Source organism: Diceros bicornis, chromosome 1, assembly GCF_020826845.1.
Source record: "Diceros bicornis minor isolate mBicDic1 chromosome 1, mDicBic1.mat.cur, whole genome shotgun sequence".
Taxonomy (NCBI): Eukaryota; Metazoa; Chordata; class Mammalia; order Perissodactyla; family Rhinocerotidae; genus Diceros; species Diceros bicornis.
In genome coordinates, this window is record NC_080740.1 from 32515208 (window position 1) to 32533296 (window position 18089).

Here is an 18089-nt window from a genome sequence, read left to right on the forward strand (position 1 = left end):
GTATAGCTGGAATATAGAAAATTATAGACAGAGTGGAACAAGTTGAGGTGGGAGAGAGAAGCAGGGCGAAATCATTATATAGAGTTTTGCCTGTCCCAGACACAATAGAAAAAGAGTTGCCAGCCTCTCTGGCCCCTCAGCCATTCTCTAGCCTGTGGGAAGCTCTAAGGCTCCACTGCCAGAGGCCACTCAGTAGCTACTAGTGACTTGCAGCTATTTAGATTTAATTAACTAAAAGTAGATACAATAAAAAGTACAGTTTTTCAATCACACTGGCCATATTGCAAGTGTTCAATAGTCACACGTGGCTAATGGCTACCTGTTGGACAGTACAGATAGAGAACATTCCATCATCACAGAAAGTTCTGTTGGACAGTGCTGCTCTAGGAAAGCCAGTCAAGGAGAAATAATGCCAAGTTTGCTTAGCCTCTCCTTTGTGATTTTCTCTTAACCCTAGAATCAGCGTTTATCTATTTAAATGGAAATATATGTGGTGCATAGAAAATTAGCATGTGGCCTGTTGCATATGCAAATGTTCTCATGGATGATTTTTACCTGTGACAGAAAAGATGGGAAAGACTGGTAAATCACAAGCATTCTTAACCTTATTATGAATACATTGCAAATGTAAAAATGCAAAGTGTGGAAGTCATAAGCGTGAAAGCGGCTTTCAATTTGTTTTAATAGGTGTTTTCTATGTCTTATTGTAACCTAGGGATCTTGCTGCAAGAAACTGCCTGGTAGGTGAAAATAATGTTCTAAAAATCAGTGACTTTGGAATGTCTCGTCAAGAGGATGGTGGAGTGTATTCATCTTCTGGCTTAAAGCAGATTCCCATTAAATGGACAGCACCAGAAGCTCTTAATTATGGTAAGAATAGACTCTATTTCTTTTTGGTGGTAAAAATGGACTCCATTAGCACAAAACATTCACATGCAAAGTTATAGGGTAGAGCAGAGTCCAAGTTAGAATGATTTGAGGATCAGCACAAATGTGTAAATGTTCTTAGTTTGCACTTAAACATGAGCACGAACTTACTTCATTGACTTTATTGATCAGATTTCTATATGTAAGATTACTAGATTTAAAAGATGGATACACTCACAAGCCTGTTAAATATGACTATGCATCTAAGAGAGTTTGTGTTTTTATCCAAAAATATGAATATTTTGATAGTGAAATTATACACAGTAAAAGTGTTGCTGTGGCTCTGGACCATTTCTTTTGAATATCTTATAATTGGTCCAATAATCTCATCTGTTAGGATCCTAAAATATTAAGTCAATCTATTCTGTAGTCTGTCACTCTGAAAATCAACATGGTTTCTTAGCATCTCTGGAACTTGTATAAATCTTGTGGGAAGAGAGAGATGAGACTTACATTTTAAAACAGCAGGGATATTTTTCACTTGAATTCTTATGTGTCATTGTAACTGGAAATAAATACAGCTTGCATTATCTGTGATTGGGATGAAATGGGCCATAACAAGATGGGTAACAGCTCAAGAATAAAAAAAAAAGATTGTGCTTTAAGTGAAATTAGAAATCACATTTTCATTAAGGGAAGCAACATATGAGCCATGGGTTGGTGAATGGATGTAGTATGTTTTGAATAGAAATATCATAAAATTATTCTTTGTTTCTTTAAAATGAAAAATTACTTCATCATGAAAAATTAATAAAGCATTTATAAATGCCTTAACTTAATGCCTAAATTAAAGACATAAAGCTTTTGTTTTGAGGTAAAATTCATGTAACATAAAATTAACCATTTTAAAGTCAACAGTTCAGTGGCATTTAGTACAATTCATAATGTTGTGCAACTACTATCTCTATCTAGTTCCAAAACATTTTCATCACTCCAAAATAAAACCCTATACCCATTAAGAAGTTACTCCCCATTCCTCCCTCCCCCCAGCCACTGGCAACCACATATCTGCTTTTTGTTGTTATGGATATACCTATTCTGCATATTTCGTATAAATGGAACCATACAATATGTGACCTTTTGTGTGTGGCTTCTTTCACTTAGCATAATGTTTTTGAGGTTCATCCATGTTGTAGTATGTATCAGTACTTCATTCCATTTTATGGCTGAATAATATTACATTTTATGTTTTTACCACAACTTGTTAATCCATTCACCCACTGATGTATATTTGAGCGGTTTTCACCTCTTGGCTATTGTGAATAGTGCTGCTATAAACATTTGTGTACCAGGATTTGCTTGAGTACCTGTTTTCAATTATTCTGGGTATACATTAGGAGTCATATGGTAATTCTATGTTTAACTTTTTGAGGAACCACCAAATGTTTTCCAGATAAAGCTTTGGAATGTAATTGGTTTGGAAGTTAGTTGGGGCAGATCCAGGCACCAGAATCTGGTTTGTATTTTGCATACCAACAATACAATGGATTATATAAGAGTAGGTAGTTGTCATTATGAGAAATTGACTAAGCTGTTCTAGTTCCCAAAAATGACATTTTTAAACTTAACGCTCCACAGATACTAATCCTCACCCTTAGTTTGTATTTCCAAGTGCTAGCAAGAGAAGCTTTTATGAGTTTTCTAGTGATCCCAAACTGATTCCGCTATTCCTCAGAATCTAGAGGAAACAGCAGCCCTGCTGTTTTCCATAGTGATTCTTCTCTGGGGTGGTTATCATTATTACTCTAAGGCTATATTCCTAAGGAGAACAATCACAGGATAAAAGTTAGGCTTGTAACCCTTGTATTTACAGAGAGGTTTTCTTTAGATGAAAGAACATTGTTAAGCACCTTCTTACTGATTCTTACAGCATCCCTATAAGGGAGCTGGACCTGGACTTGGGGGACCCTAAAGGCTTACCAGTAAAATCCAGCTCTCTAGAATTTGTCTTTAACCCTGTTTGCCAGATTCTCTTCATTATATTGCCTTTAAAAGTCCTCTCAGGGGCCGACCTGGTGGCACAATGGTTAAGTTCACGTGCTCTACTTCAGTGGCCTGGGGTTTGCAGGTTCGAATCCTGGGCACAGACCTACGCACTGCTCATCAAGCCATGCTATGGCAGTGTCCCACATACAAAATAGAGGAAGATGGGCGCAGATGTTAGCTCAGGGCCAATCTTCCTCAGCAAAAGAAAAAAAAAAGTCTTCTTACTGTTAAGCAATTATGTGAAGTAAAATTCTGGCTTTTAATCAAAGAGTATTTTGGTTGAATTTCAAGGTGACTAAAGTATTTACAAATTAAAATTCTAATTCCAGATATCACTAAGAGCCAGACTTAAGCCTTTTAAGTAATAAATAGAGGTATGAAGATCTTTGAGTGGCAGTAAGGGACATTTTTTGGCAGTCTTAACTTTATAAAATGCAGAACAATTTAGATGACAAAGAGGGAGAGATTTTAACAGTAGCTGAGAAAGAAGTTTTGAGTATTTATTACCTGATGCACTGATGGAGTTCCTGAGAGTCTACAAGTCTCATAGCAACCCTGAGAAGTTGTTTTAGTTCTCACAGACTAAAATTACTGAAGATTGGCTCTAAATCCTAGCATTTTTTTATTTTTTGGTGAGGAAGATTGGCCATGAGCTAACGTCCATTGCCAATCCTCCTCTTTTTGCTGAGGAAGATTGGCCCTGAGCTAACATCTGTGTCCGTCTTCCTCCACTTTGCATGTGGGACACTGCCACAGCATGGCTTGATGAGCAGTGCGTAGGTCCACACCCAGGATCTGAACTAACGAATCCCAGGCCACCAAAGCGGAGCCAACCACTACACCACTGAGCCAGGGCCCCTAGCATTTTTTTTAACAAAAAGAAAATATAAGTATCTTATGAAAGTCCTATTTCTCATTATACTTTTTTCATGTTTTATGAAAATATTGTTTTATGATTGGTGGTAAGATTCTGCCTCATTCTCCCTCAGAGGGACTTTTCATCACTCTTGCCTCAGAGTAGGTAAAATACTGCCCAAGTCTCCAAGAAGTGTGGGGTCAAGGTAGGTGGAAAAAACATGAAGTCTAAGGAACTTCTCTGAAACTTTGGCTTAGGGACATAGAATTAAACTTATTTGCATCATTGTTTTGTCATTAATGTTGTTTAATTTTTAAAAGATAGTACATATACTTGGTTTTTTAAAAATCAAGCAATAGTAGAGGGCCTACAATGAAATGTAAGCCCCTCTCCCATGCCTGCCTCTAGCCACATAATTCCCCTTCCTAGAGGCAAATACTCTTATCATATTCTTATATTCTTCTCAGCCATTTATTGGTATATATCTCCTCCTCCTTTTTTTAAACACAAAATGATAGCATACTTGCTAGCCTCTTCAGCATGTATTGCCACCATCCTCAGCACAGCTGTCACCAAAGGTACTGTGTTTTTGGGGGCAAATAGGACACTGATCTCCAACTAAGAAATAAAATAATCTACTTATCAATTATTAAAAGAAACTTTTTCATCTGTCACCTGGGAATTTGGGCCGATGCATCCTCTAATTTAATTAGTGTGATGTAATTAAGTGCTCCAAAATGCGAGGGAGGTAGGATTTATAGTGAAAAGAGTCCTGGATCACTCATCAGGACTAGGTTTCCCAACCAGTTATGTCAATAGTTGCATGAACTTGGCAAGCCGTCTGCTTCTGTGCACCTACATTTTCTAATTTGCAAGATGAGAATGATAGTACTTTTTCTCTGCAAGGGTATTGTGAGGATCGAATGAGAGATGGAAAAATAGCAAAATGCTATACAATTATAAGTTACTCTTAGCCCATTAAAGTTATTCAACAAGGTTCCAGTTCAAGATGGCAACATAGGAACTTCCTGAACTCACTTCTTCCCACTGACACACCAAATCTGTAGCTACATATGGAACAATTCCCTCTAAAAAAAAAAAAAACCCTAGAAACTAGCTGAGCAACTTCTACTCATTGGGCAAACGAGAAAAAAAACTACATCAAAGCAGTAGGAGAGGCTGAGACACAATCTCACCATAAACTCAACCCCCAGTGTGGCAACCCACAATCAGGAGGGAACTGAAAACGTGGAGGTTCTCACTGAGAAATGAAGGGTTTGAACCCCACATTGGGCACCCCAGCTTTTAAGACCTGCACCTGAGACATGAGCCCTCAAAACATCTAGCTTTGGAATACAACAGGGAAACTGAGAAATGGCTCTTAAAGGGCTCGTGCACTCGGACTCACCCACCCTAGGGGCCAGCACAGAAACAGCCAATGGAGAGGCTCCCAGACTTTATGTGAAAGGGATTTATTTGCTAATCTTAAAGCATCAGCCTGAGGAGCAGGCATTTAATTTAACAGACATCTGAGGGCCTGCCGGGATGCCGTCCAGGGATGGAGGCTAGTGGGTGCCAATATTTCCCAAAAGGGAGCTTATACACGTATCTGGTGCCCCGGTTTTTGTGCCTGCTGCCCAGGGGATAGCCCTTGATTGCCTGCCTCTGGTGGCAAACGTGTCTTGTATTCCTGGGTCCCACAGGACTGTAACAGTCAGAGACAGTTCGTAGCTACCACCCCCAGGGTACTGAATAGACAGCAAACTGAAAGAGACCTATTTGCCTGTCTTGGAACTTGGGCCTGAAGGTCAGGCTTCAGGTTCAGCACACATCTAGGGGACTACAGAGTTCCTCTCAAAGAACATACGCCAGCGGAAGTCATCTTTGTTCTCACCCTCTGCCTTGCTACAGCTCACTGATATCTCCCAGAAAGGAAATTATACACTCGTCTGGAGTCCCAGTTTTTGGAACTGCTGCCCAGGGAACACCTCCAGATCGCCTGGCTCTGGTGGTCAGCAGGGCTTACACTTACAATCTCACAGGACTGTACATATTTGCAACTTTAAAAGTTGTTGCCTGAGGGTCTGGCTTCCAATCAACGTGTAATCTAGGTGCTGACCAAGACTCTCCCCTTTGGGATACTGACAGGTGCTGGCACACCTTTAATGACTTTAATAGCTCTTAACTACCAAAAGCCATTAAAAATAAAATAGGCTGTGTGCTCAATCACAAAGGTTTGAAAGACAACCAAGAGCTAGGGCAGGGTTGAGTGACAAGGTTCATCTCCTACACAAGGCAACTCCTTCAAGACTGGGAGAGGGGACTGTTTCCTCTAATGCATAGAAACCAATACAGAGAGTCAAGAAACATGAAGAAGCAGGAGAATATGTTCCAAATGAAAGAACAAGATAAAACTTCAGGAAAAAAACTTAATGAAACAGAGATAAGTTATTACCTGATAAAAAGTTCCAAGTAATAGTCATAATGATGCTCACTGAACTCAGGAAAAGAATGGATGAACACAGTGAAAACTTCAACAAAGAGATAGAAAATATAGGAAAGTACCGGGTAGAAGTCACAGAGCTAAAGAATGCAATAACTGAGCTGAAAAATACACTAGAAGGGTTCAACAACAGACTAGATGAAGCAGAAGAAAGGATCAGTGAACTCGAAAACAGGGCAGTGGTACTTACCCAATCAGAGCAGCAAAAAGAAAAAAGAATTTTAAAAAGTGAAGGTAGTTTAAAGGACTTATGTTAAAATATCAAGTGGACTAACATTCGCAATATAGGGGTCCCAGAAGACAGACAGAAGAGAAAAGGGCAGAAAATTTCCCTAACCTGGAAAGGAAACAGGCATCTAGATCCAGGAAGCCTAGAGAGTTCCAAATAAGTGGAACCTAAATAGACCCAAACCAATAATTAAAATATCAAAAGTTAAAGACATGGAGAGAATATTAAAAGCAGCAAAAGAAAAATAACTTGTTACATACAAGGGAACTCCCATAATACTATTAGCAGATTTTTCAACAAAAACTTGCAGTCTAGAAGGTGTTAGCACACTATATTCAAAGTGCTGAAAGAAAAAGAACTTCCAACCAAGAATACTCTAACTAGCAAAGTTATGATTCAGAATTGGAAGAGAGAGAAAGAGTTTTCCAGACAAGCAAAGCTAAAGGAATTCATCACCACTAAACTGGCCTTACAAGAAATGTTAAAGGTACTTCTTCAGCTGAAAAGAAAGAATGCTAGTTGGGAACAAGAAAACATATGAAAGTTGAAATCTCACTGGTAAAGGTAAATATATAGTAGAGGCAGTGATTAATAACTTATAAAGCTTGTATGAAAGTTAAAAGACAAACATAGTAAAAATTTCTACAACAGTTAGTTAAGGGATGCATAAGATAAAAAGATGTAAAATTTCACATCAAAAACAGCATGGGGGGGTGGAGAATAATAATGTAGAGCTTTAGAATTTGTTCAAACTTAAGTTGTTGTCAACTTAAAATATTGACTTTTACAAATATAAATTGTTATACATAAGCCTCATGGTAACTACAAGGCAAAAACCTATAGTACATACACAAAAGACAAAGAGAAAGGAATCTAAGCATATCATTAGAGAAAGTCATCAAGTCACAGAGGAAGAGAGCAAGAGAAGAATAAAGGAATAGAGAGGAACTACAAAAGAGTCAGAAAACAATTAACAAAATGGCAATATGTACGTACCTATCAGTAATTACTTTAAATGTAAATGGACTAAATTCTTCCATCAAAAGACATAGAGTGTTGAATGGATTTAAAAAAAAAAACCCAACTGTATGCTGCCTACAAAAGACTCACTTCAAATATAAGGACACACACAGACTGAAAGTAAAGAGATGCAAAAAGACATTTCATGCAAATGGAAACCAAAAGAAAGCTAGGGTAGCTATACTTCTATCAGACAAAATAAACTTTAAAATGAAGATATAATCAGAAACAAAGAAGGGCATCACGTAATGGTAAAGGGTCAATCCAACAAGAGGATATAACGTTTGTAAATATTTATGCACCCAACATAGGAGAACCTAAATATATAAAGCAAATATTAACAGACCTAAAGGGAGAAATAGACAGCAATACAGTAATAGTAGGGGACTTTAATACACCACTTTCATCAATGGATAGATCATTCAGATAGAAAATCAATAAGGAAACATTGACCTTAAATGATACGTTAGACTGGATGGACTTAAGATAAATACACGACATTCCATCCAAAAGAAGCAGAATACAAATTCTCTTCACTAAATGGTATTGGGAAAACTGGACAGCCACGTGCAAAAGAATGAAACTGGACCATTATCTTATATCATACACAAAAATTAACTCAAAATGGATTAAAGGCTTGAATGTAAGACCTAAAACCATAAAACTCCTAGAAGAAAAGAGAGGCAGTAATCTCCTTGACATCAGTCTTAGAGATGATTTTTTGGACTTGATACCAAAAGCAAAGGCAACAAAAGCAAAAATAAAGTAAGACTACAGTCTGGTGCTGCATAATGACATTTCTGTCAGCAATGGACTGCATATACGATGGTAGTACCATAAGATTAGTACCATATAACCTAGCTGTATAGTAGGCTATACCATCTAGGTTTGTGTAAGTACACTCTATGATGTTCATACAATGACGAAATTGCCTAATGACGCATTTCTCAGAATATATCCCTGTCATTAAGCAACACCTGACTGTACATAAAATTAAAAAGCTTCTATACCGCAAAGGAAACCTTCAATAAAATGAAAAGGTAACCTACTGAATGGCAGAAAATATTTGTAAATCGTATATCTAATAAGGGGTTAATATCCAAAATATATGAAGAACTCATACAACTCAATAGCAAAAAAAAAAAACAATTCAATTAAAAAATGGGCAAAGGATCTGAATAGACATTTTTCCAAAGAAGACATACAGATGGGCAACAGTTACATGAAAAGATGCTCAACATTATTAATCATCAGGAAAATTCCAATCAAAATTACAATGAGATATGACCTCACACCTGTTAGAATAGCTGTTATCAAAAAGATAAAAAACAAGTGTTGGTGAAGATATGGAGAAAGGAAACCCTGGTGTACTGTTGGTAGGAATGTAAATTGCTTCAGCCACTGTGGAAAACAGTATGGAGGTGCCTCAAAAAATTAAAAATAGAACTACCATATGATCCAGCAATTCCACTTCTGGGTATATATCTGAAGGAAATGAAATCATTATCTTGAAGAGATATATTTACCCCCATGTTCATTGCAGCATTATTTACAATAGCCAAAATATGGAAACAATCTGAGTGTCCATCAATGGATGAATGGATAAAGAAATTGTAGTTTATATACATATATATTCACATATATGTGTGTGTGTGTACATATAGAATATTACACACATGATGTGTACAATGGCATACTATTCAGCCATAAAAAAAAGAATGAAATCTGGCCATTGCAACAATATGGATGGACCTTGAGGGAATTATGCTAAGTGAAATAAGTCAGACAGAGAAAGACAAATACCATATGATCTCTCTTGTATGTAAAACCTAAAAAAAGCTCATAGGTACAGAGAACAGATTGGTAGTTGCCAGAGGTAGAGGTTGACAAAATGGGTAAAGAAGGTCAAAGGTACAAACTTCCAGTTATAAAATAAATAAGTCCTGGGGATGTTATGTACGGCATGGTGATTATAGTTAATAATACTGTATTGCATATTTGAAAGTTGCTATGAGAGTAAATCTGACAAGTTCTCATCACAAGAAAAATAGATTTATAACTATGTGTGGTGATGGATGTTAACTAGACATTATGGTGATCATTTCGCAATATATACAAATATCAAATCACTATGTTGTACATCTGAAACTAATATAATGTTATATGTGAATTATACCTCAATAAAATAAAAGTAAATAAAAAATAAATTAAAAAATAAAAATTATCAAGTGAAGCCGGGTTCCAAGGTCAAGATTGTAAAGTTAGGTTATAAGATTTCACTTCTGCAGTGTGAGCTTGGTTTATATACAACATGCCTTTCTTTCTTGATCTCTGCCCAGATATTATCTTACAAAGAAGATATTAGACTCTGTATACTTTGTACTTTCTTAAAGAATTAATGAGCCTTAACTTGTAGCCATTGAATGACTTTCATGAAAAGTATTAAATTATTGGGTGCCAAACATAAAAAGAGTTGATACGCAGACAAGAAAACTCATCTTCCTACCAAACAGCAGAGTGAATGTCCATAATTACTGTCTACTCAGAAGGAAGCTAATTCACACAGCTGGAGATGATAATCAGTAAGTGCACTCCAAACTCTGACGTCAGAGCAGTTACCATAGTGCAGGCATACTCTCATTCTCATTTTCCTTTTTTCAAGAAAGAGAATAGGCCATCTTTAAAGTAACAAGACATTTTTAGAAGAGGAGCATTTATAAATCCTGGAATGGGAGAGTTAAGGCAGGAAGCTACAAGGGGAATAGAAATGAAATCATTTAAGAAACCTTTAGCACCACAGCAAATGGAGTTTAGTTATGACAGTATATGCCCTACATGTAAAATTTAAATAAAAGTACAAATATGTTGGGAAAGTTTTTGAAATTCTTAGCCTCTTGGAGATTGGAAAGGAGTTTTCTGCTTCCCCTCCTTAGTTTCACATCCATCTCCAGAAGGTATCTTGTGTTGGCTTTTCTCTCTGTGCTTCTCCAAAAGACTACCAAAACCAAACAAAAATCCTGAGAGCTTAGCTTATGTAGCTCACTAAAACAGGTGCACCAAGATATTTTGACAAAACAAGGCACCATGTAATTTAAAGAAGTTGTTTTTATCAGCCAGCTATGTTAATTTCTACTCTATTCAAAACACACAGAAAAATGTACTTTCCGTAAATGAAACTAGCAGTGGAGAAAATGAGACCTTTAAGCATGTGAGAATATCTGTAAACAGTAATGAATAAAAAATTGAAGTTAAGAAACTTTCCTTATTGCTTTAAGTTTGTTTGTAATTTTAGTGGAAAGAAAATGATGCAGGCAGAAGACAAATTTGCAGAAATCCAACTTATTTAATTTCCTAGGCATGGATGTGTACAAATTTATATCTTTTTTATATAAACCACTCATCTCATTTAGATACCACAGGGAAAGTAAGCTTGCGTGCTGGCTGAAAATTCGTTTGTGGTGGGGGAAAGTGATTTGGGAGCTGATTTGGTAAAACTAGCAGCCTGAACACTGTTCATTTAATTAGTAATATTACTAGTCCTAGAAAGTAAAACTAGTGAAGAGAATAAGATCACTAGTTATTGAGTTCCTTTGGTAAGTTTAACTATGTTAATGTGACTGACAGACAGACATAACCAGAAATGCTCACCTACTTATCCACTGACCTGGTTATGGTTTTGTTCACCTCCAGGAAGATACAGTTCTGAGAGTGACGTGTGGAGCTTTGGCATCCTCCTCTGGGAGACCTTTAGCTTAGGGGTCTGCCCATACCCTGGAATGACAAATCAGCAAGCACGGGAACAAGTGGAGAGAGGTGAGCCAAAGACGCGGGGTGGTAGTGTTCACATCCAGCCTCCAGGGGCAGGGCTGATGCTGTGTCTGCGGCTTTCCTGGGAGGAGGAAGGTACATAGTGGTTGGGAATGTAAATAGAGAGCAGAGGCGTTGATAAATCTGCTTTTGAACCCCATGGATGGTGTGACTCTTATACAAGAAACACCGACAAACAAAAGAAAACTAAAAGATTCTAACACTTTAAAAATACAGAGCTATATGCTTTCCTTCCACTCCCCCTGCCTGGCATGACATCATCAAGGTTGTGCCATTCAGTATCTTCAAGGGTAATAGGGTAGTGTTCCTCAATCTCCTGTCTTTTATTCTATACCAAATAAACACCATTAATATTACTGCAAATTGAAATGTAGTTAGACTTCAGCAAGAAGTTTTTGAGAATTTTGTAACACTTCTGAAGACACCCAGTGGTGTTCCCAGACCAGAGATTGGAATAAGAAGGTGGTGGTGACAGCCTAGCACGCACTTGCATAGCCCACCGCTTTCAACAGAAAGAATGCTTTTGAAAAAGTGGCAGTGCCCCAGCGTCAGGCCCCTCAAGAGGGGCATGGGTGTAGGAAGATGAATTTCTAGCTCCTTCGTACCTTCTTCTACCTCTCACAGATATCTTATTTCCTGAGGCAAATGCAAGGGCACTTACACACTACCCAGCTCGCTCCTGGGACACCGCCAGACAACTTTGAATTAAAGATAAGAATCTTCTCGGGCTGCAAAGAAATATAACTCATATTCATTTTTATTTCACTTTTGAATTAGTGTTTATAAAATCCTCATCCTCTCCTCATCTTCAAAAACCTGAGTTGTAGAGATGATTTTTAAAACTCTGCCCACAGCATCTAAAAGCAAATTCTAAAAGCAAATACTTAGAGCAACTAAAATATGCATTTGTATGTGATGTATCTTACATCAGACTTTATAACAAACCAAAAAAATGAGTTATTTGAACTAGAAGGTAATTCTTTGGCTCTGTAATATTGAATTCTGTATCACTTGTAGGGAAAAAAAATCAGATTGCCCTGAAATGGATTTTTTGTTCCTGTTACACCTACAACATAAGATACCAAAATTTATAAACTGCATAATGCCCTGTGTGAATATTTGTATCTTATCTCCATTCTAAATTCTCTGTTCTTCTCTTGGGTCTTCAGGATACCGAATGTCAGCCCCTCAGCATTGTCCAGAGGACATTTTTAAAATTATGATGAAATGTTGGGATTATAAACCTGAAAACCGCCCCAAGTTCAGTGAACTGCAGAAAGAGCTTGCTGTCATCAAGAGGAAAGTCACATAGTGACAGAAGTACAACAGCCTTCAGGACTCGGTCCTGCAGCTGATGATCTCGTTCTTCTCGTTAACAATGAGTTCATACCACGTTACCTGCAACAGTCTTCTAAGGTTATTTTTTTTATTAACTGTTTTTTTAAATATGTGCCATTTAAAAAAAAGTCAAAGGCAAGTGCATTCAAGAAACAGACAGTCCTACCAAGGGCTTGATTAGCTCACCACAGCAATCCTACCATTTCAGGCCGTTGTACATAGAAAAGCACAGGCTCTAAATGAGAGATGACACAGCTCTCTTTTTCACACCGGGACCATTCACGTTTCTCAGAGGTTTTCTACTTCAGGCACAGTTCCTGGGCTGCTGTCCCATGCCGCAGACCCCACTCAGTTGGTGCTATAGGCTGCATTGGTAATGCCGTATTGGCAGGACACATTCCAACCACGGTTGGCTTTCTGCTCTGCCAAGGCAAGATTACATTTGTAAACATCATTTTATTTTGGGAATTATTTGGACCTCCTAGAGTTTTTCTTTTCTTTCTTGCCAGAAATAAGCACAGTGTAAGAATCATCACACTCCTTTATTATTACTAAGGCTGTCATTTCCCTCCTCCTTTGTCCGGGCATCAGAAAATGATGCGTGAAATGTCCTCAGAGAGCACACCATTAGAGTTGAGGCAGCAGCTTTTAAAGGATGTTTTAGAGAGCTGTGACCGCAGGAAGTCAATTTGAACAGGGGAGTGGTCTGGAGAAAGGAGCAGCCAGAGTAGTGATCAGAGAAGAGAAGAAACAGAAAATATAAAATCTGCCTTCTCATCAGAGTTATGCCTTTACACACACACTCCCGTTTTATTTCATGGTCTGAATTCACGAGAAAGGTTTTAAGAAATGTTTTCAGGAGTTCACAGAGAGAGCCTTCTTAATGGCAACAAATTTTTTTTTAGAGAAACTGCAAAGCACAAGTCCACAGAAATAACAGCATACTTTTGGTTAAATACCTTCCCTTCAGAGAAAGACATCCCAGAATTTAATGCTCTTCATTTGTACCACTTTTCAGAGCTGTCAGAATGTCATGATCCTAGTTCATAAACACATTCACATGTGTACGTACACAAGTGCACGTGCGCATGCGCGCACACACACACACACACACACACACACACACACACACACTCTCTCTCTCTCTCTCTCTCTCTCTCTCTCTCTCTCTCTCTCTCTTTTACTACCAAGATGCAAGGCAGGTGTGAATGGAGTAAACAGTTGAGAAGTCAAATGAGCATTATTGAGGAGAAGGACACAGGGACAGCCCTCCTATTTCCTCTCTTCCCTTCATTTACCCTTATACTGCTGCCTGGAAATCCCTGTCATTTGCTGACAGGTATGTGAGTACAGTTCTGGAGATGTTTCATATGGATAATACATAACACAGAGTTAAAACTAGGATTCTGTTGAGCTGAATCTTAGCTGCATCCAGGGAACTTACCCCGTGTTCTGTATATAGTTGCCTCTCAGGATAAATATGTGTGTAAGAGATGGTCATGCTCAGGGGTAAATGGGGCTTGGGAGCTTTTATTAAGTGCTCAGGCCTGTGTCCAGATAAATAGCATCTTAGTGATTATTTGGTCTACGTTCATTGGAAGAGTTTATAGTATAGAAAATTCCTCCTGCCCTCTCCAGCTGTTTGCTGCCTATGAATATCATTGCACAGGACTCACACCCAGTACTTTAAAGAGTATAGAGGATAATACTGACAGAAAAATGGCTTGTGTCTATCATTTTAATCCCCTTGCAAGTTTTGTACACATTTAATGAGCATTACATCCAGACTGAAATGAAAGCATAATAAACTTGCCCTCAAAAATATACTGCAATATACAAAGCAACTATTTTTTAATCAGCATTGTTTCCCTTCTGTCAAATATAAATAAATGGAACCTTCTTTTGATGGCATATACTGTGATAAATCAAAGCACAGACTCGTGAATTAAGATTAAGTTCTGGGGTCTTCAGGCACTTGCCAGCCTGCAAAAGTAAGAATAAGAAGGGGACATTTCCACCCTTCATCAGTATCTCCAAGTGAATCTCTCCGACATATTCTTTGTTTAAAGAAAACAGCCTCCCATCACTTGGCAGCCTCAATGCTAAGCTCTCAGCATGGAGAGAAAATGATGGTTTTGGCTTTAATTTTGTGAACAAGACCTGAAGCTTAATCTTTTCATTCTGGTGTAAAGAATGAACATGCATTGGTATTTCACTCATCCAGGCTGTTAGAATTTGCAATTCACATCAAAACTCTGTGCTTAAATTAAAGAAGCTTTTCAAAACATCGTGACATCTGCAGCATTTAAATTCTGTTTTATTTTTTCTCCCAAAGCAGGCAATTGTATAGTTCAGGATTAATAAGTCACTGGGAGTCTTTCAGGATCATATCAGTTGTATAGAATGTTAAATTTAATATAGGCACATGCATTAAGAAAAACTAATGCAAACCATTTTTACTGTTAATTTTGTTGTGCTTGAAGCATAATTTATTCATCCCTTCTGTCACTGATAATTATTGGAATTATGTACTTTAGGAGGTTAATCCATACCCAAAAAGCATACATATAAATACTGTTCTGAATTTGCAAGTTAATGTAGGAAAGAAAGCTTCAGAAATATACAAAATTCTATGGCTTGTTTAGTAAGAAAACAGTTGTAACCAAAATTGCTACTGGTCTGAATGTAATTAAGCCAGGTCACAAATCTTTGTGTTGTTAATGGATTTTCCAGGAGGTGCATATATCACTCCAATACAGTTCCTGTCATAATTCCTTAAATGTATGAATATGGAGTAGGGGGCAGGTAAGCCCAGGCAGTCTAACTCTCACCTGCATTTTTCTATCTTGAATCAGCAAGGAGTCTTTATGAGAAATATTTAGGTAATTCATCATTTTTCAAGGAAGGAAATCTTTTAATGTCAAATTAATGTTTATTACCAATATGTGAAACCTAAAATTAATTTTGTATTCCATGTAATCTAAGGTTACTTCCCAAAGCCAATATATCCTTTCTTTTCCAGGAAAATAATAATAAAGGATTAACAAGTTTTGTTTAAACTTTCAAAATCAGAGGCTTTATTTCAATAGCCCATCCTGCCTCTGGGTCCCCAGTGAAAGGTCTCATGTTATCATTTCTCTTTTATCTCCCAAATTTAATATAGGCAATAAAGTTCTTCATCCACAATTCACCGTTTTATCACAAATACATTATTGAAACATCCTACCACAGATCAATATAGAACATGAGCCTAATTGTATTAGTTATTGTTCAGTGCACATTTCACAATTGTTTTTCATTTGAGGGTTATTTAAAAAAAAAAAAATGTTTAGTCATTGAAATAGTCTTAATTTCCTTTAAACCATGATATGGTTTTCTTGTCTATGTTATACTCATGTTTTAGTTTGCCATATGGTTTTATGTAAAGTTTGGCTAATACCACTAAAATAACTATGGCTTCACAACACTGGTGTGTCAAGAAGAAACTGTTTAATTATAATATATGCCACACACTGAGGACCTTGTAGTGAGGTAAACATAAATATGAGAATGCAAAAATACATGTCTGGATCATATGTCGCTGTCCTTCAGAGATATCTCAGTCACTCTGCTTTCTAATTCATTCTTGTGAGTCATCAGATCTTTTAAGAGTACCTGAAAACCTTACTTAGTTTACTCTGGATACACTATTTTGTGGCCGTGTGTCCTTCGAAGTGAGATTAATTGATACTTTCTGAAAAGGGGTTGTTTGCCTCAGGCCTCTTCTTTTTACATACACTCCCTTGATCACACCATTGATGTTAGATGTTTCTTCAACAGAATTGACTGTCCATAAGCACTGTTCTCAGTCATGGAAAGACTGGCTTTTGTATTTAGGAGGTCAGAGCCCCCACACAAAACAGAGAATAACGCAAAATATACAGAACAACAAAGGGGCAGACAATTGAAAAAGACGTTTTCTTTATGTTTTAATATGTTAATTAAATGGGAGCAAAGATTTTATATGAAATGAGTTTATATTACATTTCCATTGTACTATTAAGTTAGCGTGAAAGTTTGCCATTAAAATAAAGTGTTACCTCTTTTATTACTCTGATTTGCTTATATATACCAGAAATTTTTTTAATATTTTAATTTTATTTATTTTTCTCTGTTTTGATTAGCTTCATATCAAGTTTGAATATTATATTATTTGGGACAATCCAGAACTACATATTAATTTCTGCAAAAGAAAATACTCTGATTTAAAAAGTCAAGATTTCTTGTACCGAGATTACCTGCTTGAAGGAGGTAATCGACAGTCTTAGAGTCTCATAAAATTCTCCTTTAAAAAATAATGCTATAATACAGAAGGTGTATAAACTATATATCTTAGTCATAATTTAAGGAAATATTTGTTACCCCTTGAAAACCATCCCACTGCCTCATACTGATTCAAAGATTAAATTTTGAATTGTTGAGTGTAGACATTAAGACTCACTTAGCTGCCTAATAAGGGCTGAGATTCTTGGGTGGTAGAAAAATCCTGCTGTACTAAATTCCTAGTCACTTTAAACCACAGAGCAGTAATGAGCATAGGCTTCAGTATGTCTGTTAATAAGGAGCTGGGCAAGCATCTACAAAGGCAAAGGAGGGAAGAACCAGTTATTCTAAGGCAGGATGATGGAGCCCCACAGAGAGTGTGGAATAATTAAAGTGGCACGAAGACTTGAACAATATCACTAGAAAGCCCGAAGAAAACAGTGCCACCAGGCCAGATCCTTTCCTGTAGAAAATTTAAAAGATATTGGAGTCAAAAGAAGCAAAAGAGGTCACTTGCCAGCGTGTGGTCCTTAGTGTGAGCAAACCACACCCCTCTCCCTTGCATTTGGAGCAGTTGATACCCCTAGCTCAGAGATGATTCTGTGCTGGATGACACTTACACTCATTGTCCTGCCAACTCATGGGTTTGGTCATATGTGTTTAGACTTTTAAAAGAGACTAAACATCTCTTTACATTTACATTAGTTATAGTTACTATTTCTTAAACTAAGATCACTGATTATTCATACCTTACTAGAAATCTCTGGTTGTAGTGGGGCTCAACCTGGGCTCGTCTCCTAAATGAGAGCACACTTAGATTAGCCCTGTTTCTCCTTTGCCTGATGTTAACTAATTGGCTCCTAGAGTTACCCCCAGAGGGACCTTACTGAGATGAGCTCTTCTCTGGAGAAACATGGAATTCAGCAGGGAATTAGGAAAATACCAATTAACTAGCCATGTTCCTTGTCTTTATACTAGTATCTTTTGAGGGAAAGGAAGCTTAGAAACATCTTAAAACCAGTGAAAGTGCAGTATGGCTGAGGTTAGACTTGGAAGGCAGAGAGAGAGACATCCAACAAGGAAGACTGAAGGACATGAAG

The 18089-nt window shown here is 37.3% G+C and overlaps 1 protein-coding gene across 10 annotated transcripts in view; it reads left to right on the forward strand.

The window, feature by feature from the left end:
* Nucleotides 1–16783, forward strand: part of FER (FER tyrosine kinase) — a 438558-nt gene extending 421775 nt beyond the window's left edge. For all 10 annotated transcript variants that reach the window (XM_058538168.1, XM_058538214.1, XM_058538222.1 and 7 more), the window contains 3 exons: nucleotides 716–870; nucleotides 11212–11334; nucleotides 12519–16783. In XM_058538168.1, the coding sequence (XP_058394151.1) occupies nucleotides 716–870; nucleotides 11212–11334; nucleotides 12519–12661 (421 nt within the window). In that variant the 3' untranslated portion in view covers nucleotides 12662–16783. The remainder of the gene's footprint in view (nucleotides 1–715; nucleotides 871–11211; nucleotides 11335–12518) is intronic.
* The last annotated feature ends 1306 nt before the right edge of the window (nucleotides 16784–18089 follow it).